The 18,067-nt window shown below is 39.7% G+C and overlaps 1 protein-coding gene across 2 annotated transcripts in view; it reads left to right on the top strand.

Moving 5' to 3' along the window:
• LOC117291099 (tubulin delta chain-like) overlaps window positions 1–18,067 on the top strand; it is a 150,032-nt gene that overhangs the window by 66,984 nt on the left and 64,981 nt on the right. For both annotated transcript variants that reach the window (XM_033772625.1, XM_033772627.1), the window contains one exon: window positions 12,813–12,947. In XM_033772625.1, the coding sequence (XP_033628516.1) occupies window positions 12,813–12,947 (135 nt within the window). The remainder of the gene's footprint in view (window positions 1–12,812; window positions 12,948–18,067) is intronic.

Raw genomic sequence — 18,067 nt, 5'->3', positions numbered from 1 at the left:
AACGGCGCAAAAAGCGTCTCAGATTCATCAAAGGTTGCCACAGATGCGAAAGGCATCTCCTTGGCCATACCCATCTACCAACTCAGGAAGAATGGTTTACGGCACGAATATTGGCCCAGGTTCAATTTCAGCCACCACAGATGAGAATGACAACTCCGCTGGCTATGGGTAGACCTTCTCTGCAAGCCCCACTTCGGTCTATGCCTGGTCCTCCAAGTAGAGCATATGAAAACCGGCCAGCATCAGCTCTGCCAGGCAAACTGCTAGCGGCGCAAAAAAGCGTCTCAGTTTCATCAAAGGTCGCAACAGATGCGAAAGGCATCTCCTTGGCCAAACCCATTCTACCAATTTCCTGAAGAACCATTTACGGCATGAATATCCGTCCAGGTTCAATCTCAGCCACCACAGATGCGAATGACATCTCCGCTGGCTATGGAATCCTCTCTGCAAGCCTCAAGTACATCAAAAATGATGCCAAAGGCATCAAAGGCTCAGAAACAAGCGCCAAAGGCTAACCAGATTCCAATCCGAGCTCACCAAGCAGGGAGCATGACTACACCTTTAGCTCTCTTTCAGGGGGCGACCATTCCAGAGATTGTGCAGGCAGCCTGTTTGGAAAATTCCTCAACATTCACTTCCTGCAACCTGTGAGATGGCTGCAGTCATGACATGGACAGACAAGTTCTACACTCAGCAGCACAGTCAACAGCCCAGAGACACAGTAAAACTGCCGACTTGACCTCTTAAGAGCACCTCAAGCACAGCATACTGGTATGTCCTAACAACTCCTGTTATTCATTTGTTTCGGGCATAATTAGTTAAGACTTGTACTCTCTGTGCATTACACTGAATGTCCTGTTCCCTCCCTATCTTACGGCTTAACGGTGCTACTCTGTTTTTGTAGGTATCGGAGGTGACATATTTTCTGTAATAGAGTCTCCCAAAATCCACGGAATTTTCTATTTTAAACTGCTCACAAGAAGTTAGGAAACTTTTTTCAATCAAGTATTTTTTTATTATTTATTGCTCTCTTTGTATTAAGTTAAATATCAATGCAAAGCTGAAGTGTTCCTCTTTAAAATTGTATCACATTTTGAATTTTGACATATTGCGGGACTTGGCCAAATGAGTGAGAAAAGAGACATGGTCACAAATTAAATGTGCCAAAATTACCAATTTTGTGTTACTGTATGAACAAACAATTGACACTGTAATTCAAGCAAGCAAGGCAACTTGCTGATCTTAATCCACTTTATATTGAGACAAGAAGTTCAGTAACGAGTCTTACAAATACCAACACAAGGTTTTATTTTCAAAAGATGGGGGGGGGGTGGTAATGGTGTGTGGTGTTCTCACTGGTGCAAATCTTTGTGTAAACCATTCATGGTTCTGAAGCTTGACTGGTTTGATTATTGATCATTACCTATTTACTGTTTAGTAAAGATAACGGTAATTTTGGCACATTTGATTCCTGACTTTGCCTGATTGTCATTCATGTATCCAATTTCAGCAACATATCATCATTGGAAATGTCGCGTATCATTCTAAAGAGAAACACCTCAGCTTTGCTTTGATATATAACTTAATACAAACAGTAAGTAATGATAAAAATATACTTGATTGAAAAAAGTTTCCTAACTTTTTGTGAGCAGTTTATATTATAAGAAAATACTCACCTCTTATACCTGCCCTCCCAAAAGGTTGAAAAAGAAAGAAAAATAGAAAAAAAGGAGTTCATGGACTTCAAAGGTTCTGCTTCAGCTTTCCGACGGAACCGATCGAACCAATCAGCGTGCGATCGTAGTAATAAATTAGCATAATGTGTTCTGTGACCCAGGGTCATTCATGTTATGATTACACGGCATTGGCAGCTCCGTGTTTGTTGTGGAGGAAGAATCATTAGAAAAATAGGAATTTTTATGTTCACGGTTGTGAGTGCTAAAGATGAAAAAGTACATGTAAGCTGAAGCTATATTGATCTGCTATCTAGAAGGCAATGAATTAACGCATAGTTCCCAAAGAGCAATTGCAATGAAACTTTCAGGAATTAAAGGTTATGGTGCAATAATGATCCTAAAGCAAGGATGTCATGATGACGTCATCACTGGTCATGTGACGTCATCTTAAAGGTGTTTTATGTTAAATGTTTGAAAATTTATATCAAATCAGCCAAAATAGACCGTAGGTTTCTGTTTGCGGGATGTGGTAGGGATAAATTAGGTCTTCATTTTGTTTCGTGTGCGTGACCTCACATGACCTCTACTTCCGGTCGAAACGGGCCAAAAACGGAAGTGCCCTGTAACTCAAAAGTGGCAAAAGTTATGAAGTTGCTTTCCAAGGACGTAAGTGCCTAGCAAGGGTGGGCAGTTCAAAAACATATTGATGACGCCACAAATTGCAACAGCGCCCTCTAGCGGCAGGTTGAAAACTCTTAAAAATGGACTTTTTGAAGATGTCTGTGGTGAAGTTTTTTGTAATCACTTTAAATTTTAGACACACGTTTACTGTCAGGCAGCCATCATATGTGTGAAGTTTCAGATCAATCACGTCATCGGGGGTCACGTGACGCGGCCTTAAAGGTGCACTTTTTGAACTAACATAACTCCCTAAGTAATTATGCGATCTTGTTGAAACTTGGTAGGTTGTTAGATATTGCCAAGTTCTTATGAAATGTGAAATGACGTCATGATGACGTCATCACATGATTTTTTTATGATTTTTTCATTTTTTGCACCTTTAACACATAAATTGCTATCTGAACATGGTATAATCCAAATTATTATTTTATTTATGCCACATTGGGCAAATTGCGTTGAATACCGAACAAATTTAAAACTCAGTTGAGAAATTTGAAATTTTTATTGACGAAACAGCTCTGCATTTGTGCACAAATGCAATTTAGCTCTAGTTATTAGGCCCTATTATCTTTTTATTTTTTTGTCATCTTAAGTACTCGCAATGTTTTGCATAGTTCCTAAAGAGCAATTGCAATGAAACTTTCAGGGATGAAAGGTATTGGTCCTATAATGATCCTAAAGCAATGATGTCATGATGACGTCATCAGCTGTCACGTGATATCATCTTAAAGGTGTTTTATTTTAAATGTTTTAAAATCTATATCAAATCAGCCATAAGAGACCGTAGGTTTCTGTTTTGGGGATCGGGTAGAGATAAATTAGGTCTTCATTTTGTTTCGTGTGCGTGACCTCACATGACCTCTACTTCCTGTCGAAACCGGAAGTTCCCTCTAATTCTAAAGTGGCAAATGTTATGAAGTTGCTTTATCAACGATGCTATGTCTAGAAAGGGTGGACAATTCAAAAAAATATTGATGACGTCACAAATTGCAACAGCGCCCTCTAGCGGCAGGTTGAAAACTCTTCAAAATGGACTTTTTGAAGATGTGTGTGTTTTTTTGTAATCACTTCAAAATTTACACACATGTTGATTGTCAGGCATCCATCATATGTGTGAAGTTTCAGATCGATGATGTCATTGGGGGTCACGTGACATGGCATTAAAGGTGCACTTTTTAAACTCTCATAACTCCCGAAGTAATGATGCAATCATGTTGAAACTTGGTAGGTTGTCAGATATTGGCAAATGACAGTATGTTGGCGTCATCACATGATTTGTTATGATTTTTTCAATTTTTGCACCTTTAAGTCATACATTGCTAACCGAACATGGTATACATTTTATAACTTCAATTTTCTTTTTTTAAAAGAGGGATTGGTCATAACTGCTTTGAATACAAAAAGAATTTCAAATTCAGTTGAATTTCAAATGTTATAAACGAAACAGCTATGCATTTGTGCACAAATGCAATCATGTCTAGTTATTGTTATTTTTTTAAATTTTTTTTTAATGCCTTCCAGGAAGAAGGATCAGATCAATTTGTGCCAAAATTAACCGTTTTAAGAATAGTTTTGTACCATCGACCGTGCAAGTTTTAATTTAAAAAAATCATGTGAGAAGTCAATTGTAGTTTCTAGGTACATATTTTTTATTGTACAGATTGTGTATAAAGTTTTTATATTTTTTGTATTTTATTTTAGGATGAGTATAGTTTTTTTAATTTTATGTGAGAGCATACTTCAAATTCCTGTGATTGTTTTTAAATATTGCCTTATAAACCATTCTAATATTAATCTAATCTAATCTGCAGTACCGAGAGCTTTACTAATGCCCTCTCTTGGTCCATTTGTGGTTCACTGAGAAGATCGTTACACTAAATGAAATGACATAGTAGTTTAGCATTGACTATAAAAAGATGGTTGCATGAGTAATCCTACAAATCTGCATTTTGATTGAAATGTTTCATAATCAATTACTCTAAAGTAAAGATTTGTGACTTACATGTACGCCTTCAGTTTGTACATTCTATCCACGAATGTACACTTTTTAGTCCGATTAGCTAACATAAAGCATTTGATCTTCAAGAGATAACAAATAATGTGCTGTCATTTGATAAAGCTCATCTATAGGTGAACTTTAAACCTAGGATTGTGTTCTCTGCTTTTAATTAAAGGGATGCTGCAGTGAATTAAAATAAAACAGTTAATTTTGCTGTCATTTATTTCTGACATATGTATTGAACATCAAGAAAATGTTTTTTGTTTATTCCCGACATATCTGACTTGCATAGTTAGCGAATAAGTCATGCCCCCCCTGTTGTGGATTGTTACCGCCCCCTACCATCAACGTCACGTCGGGAATTCAAACATATCGTTGACAAAAAGAGTCTGGTCCCTAACTACATGCGCCTAGGTACCAGGCCACACAGTGCACATGTCTCTATATGCACACAGCCAGGGGGCCCGATGGCTCGGGTTACCGACATGACGTCACGTTTATGCAAATAAAGGCCCCCTTTTAGGGGCGGGGCGGGTTCTCTTGAAAACCATTTTTAAAATACTTACGCATTTAATAAAAAATATATAAAAATATTTCAGGTTTTAAAAGTCATGTTTAGTCGTTAAAATGGATATAAAAAAAACTGCAGCCACCTTTTAAGGGAATCAATTTGTGGTGAAGAGGTTTTCAACTAGTGGTTTAAAGGCCTGGTTCTTGATAACTTTACCGAGACGATGTCGAGGTAAATTATCAAGAACCAGGCCTCGGCGGGTTTAAACCACTAGTTGAAAACCGATTCAACACACTTTGATTCCCATTTATAAATACCTTTTCGGTCAAAAACATCATCACTTTTTGGTAAAAAAGTAAAAAATAAATGCAAAAATTATAATTGTTAAATGATTTCTTTCAACACAACACCCCTCCAGCTATGAAATGGTAAAGCCCTCCGCCGCCATCGGGTAAACAACTCCTTATAAGGGAATGCTGTGCGCATCGCGCATATCGTGTGATGTGGCACAACTGTTTCAGCCGTTGCTCTCGACCAATAGGAATGAAGAAACTGTCTTAAAAGAACAGGTGCAAGCTCGCGTGTAACGCCCATGAATTAACACTTTTTACCGGTCATAAACAAAGGTTTATACACACCCACGTAACGCACTCTCCACCAATAGGAATAGCCAAACTGTCTGAGGTATTTATGAATGCAGGTTTAAGTTGAATGAATGCAGGTTTAAATTGCAGGTATAGGGTACTGTAAAAGTATACAAATTTTTTTTTACATGGGCTAACTGATGCTAAAGTTTGGTTATCATAGAGGAAGGAATACAAGGAGTTACAACGAACATGAGATCAAACGTCCCAGGTCTGGTACCGCCACAGATTTCTTAACCGCATGCGACAAAAGCTGTCTCTCTGTGTGCGCTTGCAGTATGGACCCGAGGTAAAAAGATTATGTCATGCATTGCGTGCATCAGTTACAAGATAGCGACGTTGTACAATGTTTTTGAAAAAGTCAGATTTCCATTCTCCCCCCCCCCCCCCCAAAAGGCACCACAACGCAACACGTAAAGGTCTGCACGAATGCATAGACAAGGGTTTACTGAGAAAAGACCGTCATTTTTAACCGGCCAAACTCGGCCCAAAGTTATCAAAATCACAGAAATATTTAAGCATTATTTCATTCATACATCAATAATTGTATTACCGGAATATCAACGTAACTTTCCTTCTGACAGTCGGACTTTAATGAAGGAAACATCAGCAGAATCAGAATCTCACTGCACATCGGACGGACAACAAAGCTAACATGTACATGTGATATAGAGCTACTGCGCATGCAATTACTGTTTTGTTCGTTTGTTCGGAATTGTATGTACTATTAAAAAACACAAACGAGTAATTTCTCCACTGTGCAGTCCGAAGCAATAACAGACCCTGTGCACAAAGGGAACTTAATCATCCATGGTGACAACAGCAGTCCATCGATCAGTAATCACCCTGTGGGGGCTTAGTGGGCCATTCAAACTCCTTGTATTTCCTTCCTCCATGGTTAATACATGTTATTTTTCACTTTTTAATGAAGTTTCAATGGTTTTTGACACTTTTCAGATACTAAAACTTGACTTTATAGAAAAAAATGATGTCCCATTTCCCCCCATCACGTGGGGCGAGATGGGACGCATTCATTGTACCAATGGCGGATCAGCGAATTGGGGCAAGATGGGACAAGAAATGTATGACCAAGAGATAGGGAATCAAAATTGGTTTTAAACCTAAGTTTATTACTCACAATTTCGTTTGCAGTTTTAAATTTTTTGGAAATAGCCATTTTAACAATTGTATTTTAAAGTAACGTTACAGAATTGGTAAGAAACAAAAAACGTGAAGATCACAGATTTACATACAACTTAGACAGTCTAATAAAGATGATAGTAGAAAACACCCCCTGAAATATTTCTGTTTGAAATTTCATATTTGATGAGAAATAAATAATCTAATTTCGCGTCGCTCAGGGAGCATTATAATCATTTTGGTTTTGGCATCGATGCAATGCAAAATTTGTAATTCTCTCATTATTCTCTCGTGACCCAGATGGCTGATCGATCTCAAACTTCTACAGGTTTGTCAGTTTATGTATATGGTGGATTACATAAAGTGCTTACACTGCAAGCAAAACCAAGTCTGTATAATGTTCCTTTAATAGTGAAAAGCGTCCCAATTTACCCCAACTGTTCATTATTCATATTAAATAACCTGTTGAAAAATTGTCATGTTTTACCCTTGCAAATTAACCGCCTGGGGTAAAATGGGACAGATCACAAGAAACACCTAGATATAAAACATTTCTGCACTCATGCAGTTGATCCGTGTTGCTTTTAACCAACACTGATAACATTTCTGAATAAAAATTTGCCCTGATAATGGGTTTAATTCATGTTGTAAGTAGATCATGACAGTCTTTAAAATATACCAATGGACAATTTTAACCCCCACTTATAATTTTGTGCTTGAAAACGGACTAGTCATATGTTTGCTGCATATGTTTGCTAACGTAATATAAACGGCAACCTCTGTAGAGACAGGCCAGATATGGACAAAACAATTATTCATAGGATGGGTTTGCCAGACATGATCTGTTCATTTTATAACGCTTTAAATAGGCAATGTCCCATCTTACCCCGTGTCCCATCTTCCCCTAGTGTACCCAATTGCTTGTTGCGCCTCCTATACATCACAAAGCAAACTACGCTTGATTGGCTGAGAACAGGTCCTGTGGCAAGTTTGGTGCACAGAAAAAATTGCGGCATATCCGACCCAATAAGAATAAGATAATGTGCAATAAGATAATGTGCAATAAGATAATGTGCAATAAAATAATGTGCAATAAGATAATGTGCAATAAGATAATGTGCAAATCGCCCGACTAGATTATGGCCAACTCGACATGATAACGAGGCAGCCCCGTTTCCAAGTGCAACTGCATGCCCCGTTTCCAAGTGCAACTGCACTAATGTTGTTGTTTGTAGTTTTTATTGGATAAGAGCACTGAACTCAAGCTCTGGTGTTTCTGTTCAGCAGAGTGTGGGTTCAAATCCCGGTCGTGTCCCTGAGCAAGACACTTTACTGTAATTGCTTTCGCTCCACCCAGGGGTAAATGGGTACCAGTGAGGGCAGAGATAGTTCTTGTGGTTGGTTTAGCTTATGGCGCTATGTATTTGGCGGCACAGGCTGTATACTCCCAAAGGAGCTGAGATGGTTCAAGGAATGAAATGCCCCAGCAGGGTAATGTTGGAAGCGCTTTGAGACATGTTGTATAAAGCGCTATGTAAAAACCAAATACTATTATTATTATAAAAAAATCTACACAGACTGGCACATAACTCATTGACAACAAAACACAAAATTTCTATTGCTACATCTGACAGAAATGCGATGTATGGTTGGTCTATTGGTCGGTGACTGCTCTATATTCTGACATCCCTATGTTCCGACACCCCTATATTCCGACACCCCTATGTTCCGACACCCCTTTGTTCTGACAACTCAACCTATTGTTCCGACACCCCTATGTTCCGACACCCCTATATTCCAACACCCCTATATTCCGACACCCCTATATTTTGACACCCATTTATTCCGACAATCCAAACACCCCTATGTTCCGACACCCCTATGTTCCGACAACCTGCACCAACATTTTGTGTTAGCCATTTTTTCAAGAAAAACGGTGCAAGTATGATCTATACTATTAAAGCCGTAACCCGCGCCATCTTGGATTGAAATTAGAAGGTCCAGTGGCATGGCATCCTTGTGGAATTCAACACGATTGTGTCGTTTCAGACGTCGTCGGGTTGCAAGCCTACAAAACCCTGACCCGAACTCCCTCTTACGAGTTGTATGATTGGCTGGAGTCACGAGCGATATCTCCTTACATGTGTGGTTGTCTGGTTTTGATAAGGGCCACCTGTTGGTCGACGGGGGAAGCCGTAGGCTGCACACAGAGCCACCTATTTAGGTTTGAAGTGGGTGGCGACCTCGGACTCCCATTAACATTCCAGAGTGACTCATTGATGTTTCGCAGAGCATGCAGAGGGTAAATTACATTGTGTATATACCATTTTTTACAGGGGGGTTTAATTTCACGTGTTATTAAAAAAATAAATAAAAAGGCTTTATGAGAAACAAAAATACTTGCATCTGTACAGGATGTGTTTATTATAATGAAGTCACTCATGTAGGCCTACCCAACTTTCCAGCATTTTTTAAACGCATCAAACAGCAACCCATTGTTGTTAATAACTTGATTTGTTCCATATAAAAATAACCCTGTACCATCGGTGGTACAGTCCATATGTCATCCCCCCCACATACAGAACGCATACACACAAAAGTTGCAACATTTTCAAGAAGAAAGATAATACATTACTGATTCTTTTCATATAGGTTTTGTCAGTTCTTCAAAAGAGTACACGAAATTACCGTTTAAGAATAGTATGCTTTCAGAGTTACGAACTTTGTGAAACATCAACGGCTGTTTTGAAGCAGTAAACGGACATTCCATTGGTCAAAGTTCTGAAGCAACAAACTTAAAGCACTTTTGGTCAGGACTCAGGATGTGCATTAGCCAAATCCATTTTACGGTATTAAGCAATCGGCCGTCGGGTTGGATGTTTTACCAGGGGACTTCGTCACGCGGGGCGCACGCCACGGCGGATGTTGACCAGAAAGTTTACATGAGAATTAATTGATATGAGAGAGGCCGACGCTCTGTTACTCCCCAAAAGCGGTGGTAAAAACAACTTTGTATGCGTCGTTTGACGTACGCTCATTAAATCACGATGGGAGCCTAAGATTCTAAAATTGTGTGAACGTTATTGGAAACAAAGTAGCAAATCATATTATAGCAAGAGGGTACCACTTTCATACAAGCCTTTTTAGTCGGATATCTCCTCTGCTATTAGCAACGGTGATTATTGTTGGGGGGGGGGGGACACACCAGACTCTTGCGAGCCTTTAGTCGAGTAAATCCTTGGCTATCGGTGACTTCGGATTTGTTGCGGAGGGAACCAAATACCACTGCTGATTCCAAATTCATCGTGATATACAATTGTCTGATTGGCTCTTTGACAAAGACCGCCTGTTGTCGGCAATATTTGAATTATATACCCAATGTGCTCGACACAATAAAGTAAGTGTGTCATTATAGCAGTGTACGTGCTATATTTTTAGTCGACTAAGTAATTACCCTTACAGTCATCTTAGCGATGAAATACTCAGTGCAGTGAATAAAATTAATACAATGACAAAAGCCGATTGAATCAAAACTATGCGTAAAAGAGGCGAAAAATAATCCATATTTATACAGATAATGCGTTGGCCCGCTCGATCAACACTAAAATATCACGAAAAACCCTACATATCATGCCGAACCATAAGTACACCCTTCCCCAATATTAAAGCTCAATTCCAGAAACAAACACCAATTCCTTTAGTTGGAGAACACAAGAGAGAAGGTTAGGAGGGGAGGCGGCGTTTCACAACTATGTTGTGCACGCTCAACAATAATTTATCAAAATACAACAAATGACAATATTCCGTGCCGATTATAAATACAATTTCTAATCCAATCCTACGAAATGATTATTACCTTTAAGAATACCTCCCTTACCCCACATTACCTTTCACAACATTTGTATATACTAGAATCCTCCTCATCTAGCGTGGTGCCGCGCGAAGCACGGCATCCCGCTAGTTTACATTAAAAGGGTTATTCTGCTGCAGAAACTTTGGTTTAGTACAAAGAGGGCTGAGTAAATGGGACGGGGGGGGGGGGGGGGGGTAGGAATTAATTATTGAGTATTATTAATAATTGTTATTATTATTATTAGAACTATTTTTTTGGGGGGGGGGGCAAATGAAAGAAATTACACATCGGCGCAATAAACGCTTAAAGCTGGGTTTATTGCCACTCAAAAAGATTGTCATAAAACATATTATTTGGCAAGGAGCACGATGCCAAACACAGGGCAAACCGACTAAACATATGTACACACAAACACCTGCACGTGGACAAACAAAACATACATAAAATACAACTTTTCACATTTAAAATGGACGCCTTCACCCATCCAACCAACATAAATTGTGGCCATCCAAAGGAGAAACCTTGTCCTTCCAATATGGATTTAATTTTCCATATCCCATTAACAAAACATACCACGATAGGTCACATGACCATATTAGACTGAACATTACATGACCTCCACAGAAAACAACACACACATAACGCACCTTGCCTAAAATTACCAACAAACAATTGAAATATATATATACCCTAAATTCCCCCAAAGTGGAACGCCTGAGGGGATAAACTTGACTTATTATTAATCTACATGTAAGTTGGTACAGGTTACACTCCTATTAACTATACAAAGTTAACAATTAAAAGTTTCCCCACGTTGGAACGCCCGAGGGGATAAACTAGCCCTAACAAAAATGAAAGGCGCTATTTACTAATAAAATGCCAATTGATGAATTACCTACTGTATTGTACCCATGGCATAATTCTAATTCCCCAAGTTGGAACGCTCGAGGGGAAATGTAAAATAGCCTTTGGGAACTGAAAGGCACTATTAATAATGAATATTATAATATTTGGTTTATGATTAGAATGACAAGTAACTTTCCCCGACAGCCTATTTACCCCCCATCACTGATATTCCTGTCATTTTTCAGCCAAAAATTCCATACCAAACTGGCGGAGCAAAGGGGAGGTGGTGGGAATTTTTGTTGTTGTATCCCCAACAAAAACTGTGACAAAAGTGATGTTTAACCCTTTTCCCTCCAAAAAGACCCTCTTAGATAATGTAACCCCATTGGTTAGAAGTTGAAATCTAAACCTATGATTGGCCAATGCCCTTACCCAATCAAAAACCTGATACTGACCACAGCTACTTGCTGATTGGTTAACAACCCACACTGGTGAATCCCTTGTATCCATGCGAATAGCCCTCAGAGGCCACCCAACCAGTCACATGACCTGTTAATGCTCAGAATTGCTTAACTCACATAGACTGGCCACCAGTCACCCCACCATTTATGCGCAACAACATGCACCACCCAGCCTTATGCTGAGTATAAAGCATTTGATCATTTAGTTGATAAAATGAATTATAACCACAAAGCAAATGAAACACAAGCACCAAATTCATGAGTGATTCGATCTTCTTAATTTGATTCAATTACTTTTTAAAAATAGTACAAATTCAACTTATGAATGTTCAAACTTGATTACCGGCTAAAATTCGCCAGGAAACCTGTAATACAAGTTGTGTTTTTGTTAATAGTCAACAGAGTAATAATTTGCGAAAATAACTTGTCGGAACATAGGGGTGTCGGAATACATGTATAGGGGTGTCGGAAGATAGGGGTGTCGGAATATAGGTTCAGTTGTCGGAATATAGAGGTGTCGAAATATAGGGGTGTCGGAATATAGGGGTGTCGGAACATAGGGATGTCGGAATATAGGCTGAGTTGTCGGAACATAGGGGTGTCGGAATATAGGTGTGTAACCTATTGGTCGCCCTGCTCTGCGCTTGATCGCACGCTGTGAGTTCTAAATTGGGGACTTTATTTTTACTTGGCCGTAAAGCCATGTTTTATGAATTTGGAATTGGGACAGGTTTTGATTATGGGGCGGATGTTGAAAAGTCGTTGGTTGTAGGGGTTCTTAGAACAACCCCCATGTCTTGGTTTTGGCTGTGTTTCCAGACTCTGTTTGACAACTTGATGTTGGGAACACCATCCAAAATGTACACTGCTCCAAAATTTATATGATGGTGAATACGAGCCAAGTGGAGTAAAAAAAAAAATGCCCCAACACTTATTTTATCAGTGCAAATATCCTTCATTGCATTAACTAAGAGGTCAAATGATTGTCTCTGTTTTTAAAGGTTACCATGGCTATGGAGATCGTGAAAGTGAGATGATGACACAAACAATTGAGGCTCTGCGAAGGGAAGTGGAACTCTGTGATTGCTATTGTGGTGCTGTCATGGTCCACAGTTTAAGTGGCGGGACAGGATCAGGTATTTGTATGTTTGAGTATAATTGGCATGCATTCTAATGTTAGCAAGCAAATGTGATGGGCTCTACAAAAATGAGTCGCTTGTCGCACAACCCATTTTCTAGTATATAATAGGGCTGTTGAGTGATGGGAGTGTGAAAACAAAAAGATTTAAAAATTTTTAAATTGTTCTTGTGGCATTTGTAAGGTCTGGTGATCATACTAATGGGTTTCAATTTTTTTTTATAGTTTCTTCGTATTTCAAATTTTGAATTAATTCACGCCCTTTTTTTGGATGAAAGAGTTCAAGGTATGAAAGTGCAGCTTTAAATAGATGCCCAATTAGTACAATCTGTTAAGTCCACAATAGAACAAGCGCCTCAAAGTCGGATGTTCAGGCTAGGTTTGCTGCATGCTAGGTTTGCTACAGCGTGGTGTGAAGGGAGGGGGGGGGGGGGCTGGGATAAGTGGAGGGATGCAATAATAGTACAATACAAATAACTGTGGCAAGCAACTGATGATCTTAAGGTTAAGAGTGCTTTGTGAAATCCATGTTTTTGTCCTGAGACTATTGCCATCAGAGATCTTAGCAGTACTAGAGCAGACATTCCAAAACAGTGCCAAAAGTAATTTGACAATAAAAACACCATTGTTAGGTCAAATTACAAGTACAAATTTACCACTATTAGTATTTGCATCACAGTCCAACTTTAACAAATGCAGTGTACCTATAATTGAATACCGACAGAAAATAAGTGTTCACTCAGTTCAATGAAATATTTTCTCTTCTACTATAGAGGAATTACATGTATCTGTTTGGATGAGTGTTAATACACATTTATTCTTTTTACAGTATCTTTCAAATTCGCACATGTAATCATCAGGTTTATAGAACAATTTTACTATTATTATCAACCCTAACTCCTAAATTTCAACAGCTTATCCACTTCCCGAATAGTTTCCAATAAAAACAGCATTGTTAGGTTAAATTTCATCGACATCAGAATTTGTTTGGAGCGGACTTACAAATTCAATACAACCAACCCCCCTCCCCCCCCCCCCCCCAATTTTGTTTGATATCAAATTCTGACTGGACTTGAAGACCACAAATTTGAAAGAGAAAACACCGGAATTCCAGTTTAAACCGGAAGATTCTCATGCCTGGACATTAAGCCAATCCTCAAATTACTAAGCAATTAATGTGCTGTTGATAAAAAGACATTTATTTAGGGCAAAAATTAAGGGGAAAGATCGTCCAAAAAGGAATTCGCTTGTGGGCCAAGCTTCTACTTTAGCCCATCACACTCTGCCCCTTCCCCCACTTTTGAAAAGTGTAGATTTTCCCCCCCCCCACACTTTTGAGCTTAAAAAAACCAAAAGTAACAAGGCTTTGCTGACAACCTGTTCTTTAATTATAATCACACCTTTATATTTCTCAAAATAATCTTTTTTAGTTAACAAAAAACTCCAGCAATTTTGCTAATCGTAGGCGCGTTAATTGCCATCTCCAGACACCAGCCCGCTGTATAGTGCAAGACCAACCGGTCAGCAGTGCGCTGGTTTGTTGTGCGATGCGAGTGTGTCCCTGCTCACCTAGCCGTGCCATACTCGGCCTCAACGGGCCAAAAGAAAATGGGCCAAATGCATACTTTCAATGTTAAACCCCCATGTTTTAGGCCTAGGAATACCACTAAGTTATTTAAGCCTTTATTTATTAAATAAAGACTCGATCTGCTACTGGATTGAAACGGGAGTGGTAATAAGGCCATTATTTTTCTCGTCAGGATGATAATACTATACCGGACTCTTGAACTTTTTTTCTGGCTACAGTGGGGGTCACGGTCAGGACCGTCCGATTTGTTGTAGTATAGTAGTGTCCCATTTGAATAGCGCTTGCCAAACACTTGATAATTACCTGATGTCATCTTTATAAGGCCCCTAAAATATTTCTTGTTTACTAAATAGTTCATATTTGATGACAGCGATTGAAAAGTTATGAAACGATTTCACCGACAGACCCACAGATTTTAATAAAAACTCTGTTGATGCGCACATGTACACTGACGCCTACATGTGTGAACAATTATATATTTTGTTAATAGCTACTATGTATATCATGCCCAGGTGGTCAACGGTCGTCACTATGAAAACAAAAGATTGCATGTTCAGGAGTCTGTGCGCGAACTATTTTATTTTCCCCCTTTTTTTTTATCCCCCATTATAATAGTTTTATTATTATATTTAAACTGATAGTGTTACCATTTCTAAATTGTGAGCCCAACATAACCTGTACATATCATATGTTGTGCAATGGACAAAACAACACATAGGGAACAAAAATTGCCCCCATTTTAAAAAGTGTTCCGCCGCCAGTAATTCGGTTGTATATTACTATTCAACCTAATAATTTGTTATATTTTTGGTTAAAATATCCCTGTGATTTTAGTGTAGCTTTATCATTTTGCCGAATAGTTAGGTTGCTTAGTGTAAAATACATGTATAAAGGTCACCATTACTTGGCGAATAAAAGCACCATATTTGGCACAAGGCTCCTAAAGGCCTTGATTTAATGTAAGCCGAGGAGCCTTGCAGGAATTGTTTACAATTTTTATGATGTAGATCAAAAACAATTGTAAAATATCATAAATATTATAACTATTCAACTTCCAATCACATCCACCCTCCCTCCCCCCATTAAGGCGTGTTTTATTCAGTTTGTCATAATTTGCAGGAGGATGGATGCAAGTTTCCTGAAAAAATGGAGCTGCGTGATAGGTGCCGTTCCCCCGTCCCCCTGTCCCTTCCTTTCCCCGTCCCACGTGCTCTAATGCCTGCCTCCGTTCTCCATGATCCCGCCCAATAGCAAAAGTTAAATAAAAGGTGCCATTCCCCCGTCCCCCTGCCCCTTCCCATCTCCGTCACACGTGCTCTAATGCCTGCCTCCATTCTCCATGATCCCGCCCCATAGCAACAGTGAAAGCGACGCACAAAACCCCACACATTTTGGTGTTTTTTTGCTCATAAATCTGTCAATTCTAAACGGATTTTGTTACAAAAATAGATGAGTGTCCAGACAAAGTCAGCTCCTTTCTTTTGTGTAATTTGGCGAGGTTTTATGCGGAATCCAAAGAGGAGATCCAATAACATACACACACAAATGCACACCCACACATAGCAAAAGTTAAATAAAAGGTGCTGTTCCCCCGTCCCCCTGCCCCTTCCCTCTCCCCGTCCCACGTGCTCTAAAGCCTGCCTCCGTTCTCCATGATCCAGTCCCATAGCGACAGTTAAATAAAAGGTGCCGTTCCCCCATCCCCCTGTCACTTCCCTCTCCCCGTCCCACGTGCTCTAAAGCCTGACTCCGTTCTCCATGATCCCGTCTCATAGCAACAGTTAAATAAAAGATGCCATCCCACTGGGTCATCGTATGTCAATCTACAGAGAAAGTATGGTTAATCCTTGCAGTTGCATACAAATGCGGCAGGGGTTTTGTTTTAGATTTCCCTATTGCCGATGCATTTTGTCTCTTTCTGCATTGGTCAAAGAAAGTGCCTCGAGAATAGTAGAATGATGCTCTCTTTTATTGTTTCTAAAGTGGCAAAAAAAGAAAAGAAAAGCCTGTCCACTGTTGTCAAGGAACTACAAGCCTTTAACTTATACGCTATACCAGTGCGCTGGTGCACGATTAAATCTCCCTGCTCAGCTGGCCTTTCAACAATCGCTGCATTCTTGGCAGCAAAGGTTCGGCGATTGTCAACCCGGCTTACGACATAATCACAATAGGTGCCAGGACAGATCTATTGATCCCTGCCAAGCATCTGTTTGACAGATAGGTGATTTTCTCCGCAAACTGTTCCAACAAGGCCTAATTTTGGCTACTGCTTGGGGATATTGAGCAGCTTTTTGGGCTGTTCATGATAGTTTCCAGGATGGGATGGGTCAACCATCTATTCAGTAATTAAGGCCTTGGTCCAGCAACTGCAAATATGTTCGTAACACGTCCTGCCCGCAGGAAACTATTTCCCTCTTGGGATCTCAGTCAGGTCTTGCAATCACTTTCACAATCACCCTTTGAGTCTATGGGTCACAGTTCTTTGCTTAACCTTTCTGTTAAGACGTTTTTTTTTCTGGTGGCTGTAGCTACAGCAAGACGTTGTAGTGAACTCAGGGCATTAACTCTTGGGAACTGAATCAGATACGTCTGATCCCTCATATATCCTTTCTTACGAAAAACCAATTGCCATCCTATCAGCCACCAGATATTTTTTTCAAATAAGTTTTTACGGTGTCAAAGGATAAATTGTGGTGTACAGTTCGGGCACTCAAATGGTTTCTCCAACAACGTGGTCTAGTCTAACCAGACACCATCTCACTCTGGATTATAAAAGCAATCAAATCATCTAGCTCTGACTGGCCCACCAATCCTGACAGTCGTATCCATGCCCATGAGACTAGGGCTGTATCATCTTCCCTGTCCTTCACGGAAGGAGTCCCACTGCAGGACATTCTCCAAACAGCATGCAGCTTCATAGTCTCGCACAACCTTCACTTCTTGCGTCATACGAACACATGGGGAGGTTGCTCAGGTCTCTTTAAGTTTAGTTACACCTCATCAGTGATTCCCTCAGCAGTGATAATATGTCAGACCTCAAGGCCCTTGGAACTCTGTCCTTAGTACCAACTTTTTGTTCCTTTTGATGTTTAAATTTTCATGATATGGAAGGACATGAAGGGACGAGCTTACAGCGTCTTTAGTTTGATACCTTTAATGTCTCCTTAGCTAAATGCCTCGCCCTGCCCTCCTCTGTTTTTCAGTGCTAATTTGTGCATTCGTAGGTTCAACAGGTACAGGAGTTCGTGAAGTACTCTCCCAAATCAAGGTGATTTGGGAGTCCATGAAAGACGATACTTACCGGTTAAACCTCCCACCCTCCTTCCCCACTTGGGCTCTGTTTCTCCTTTTTGTTTACTCACACTGGAGAAAAAGGGGACGAGATGTCTTACATGAGGTGGCATAAAGGAAGGTTCGGATGCTTGAGGGCGCTAATGCAGGCTATGTGGTAAACAAAATTCAAAATTCAAAATTCAAGTGAGGCTAGGGAATTGTACATTCGAGGTTTATAATAGAAAGTGTCACTTTTC

Source organism: Asterias rubens, chromosome 6 (genome assembly GCF_902459465.1).
Source record: "Asterias rubens chromosome 6, eAstRub1.3, whole genome shotgun sequence".
NCBI classification, from domain to species: domain Eukaryota; kingdom Metazoa; phylum Echinodermata; class Asteroidea; order Forcipulatida; family Asteriidae; genus Asterias; species Asterias rubens.
This window is presented reverse-complemented; position numbering and strand designations above follow the sequence as displayed.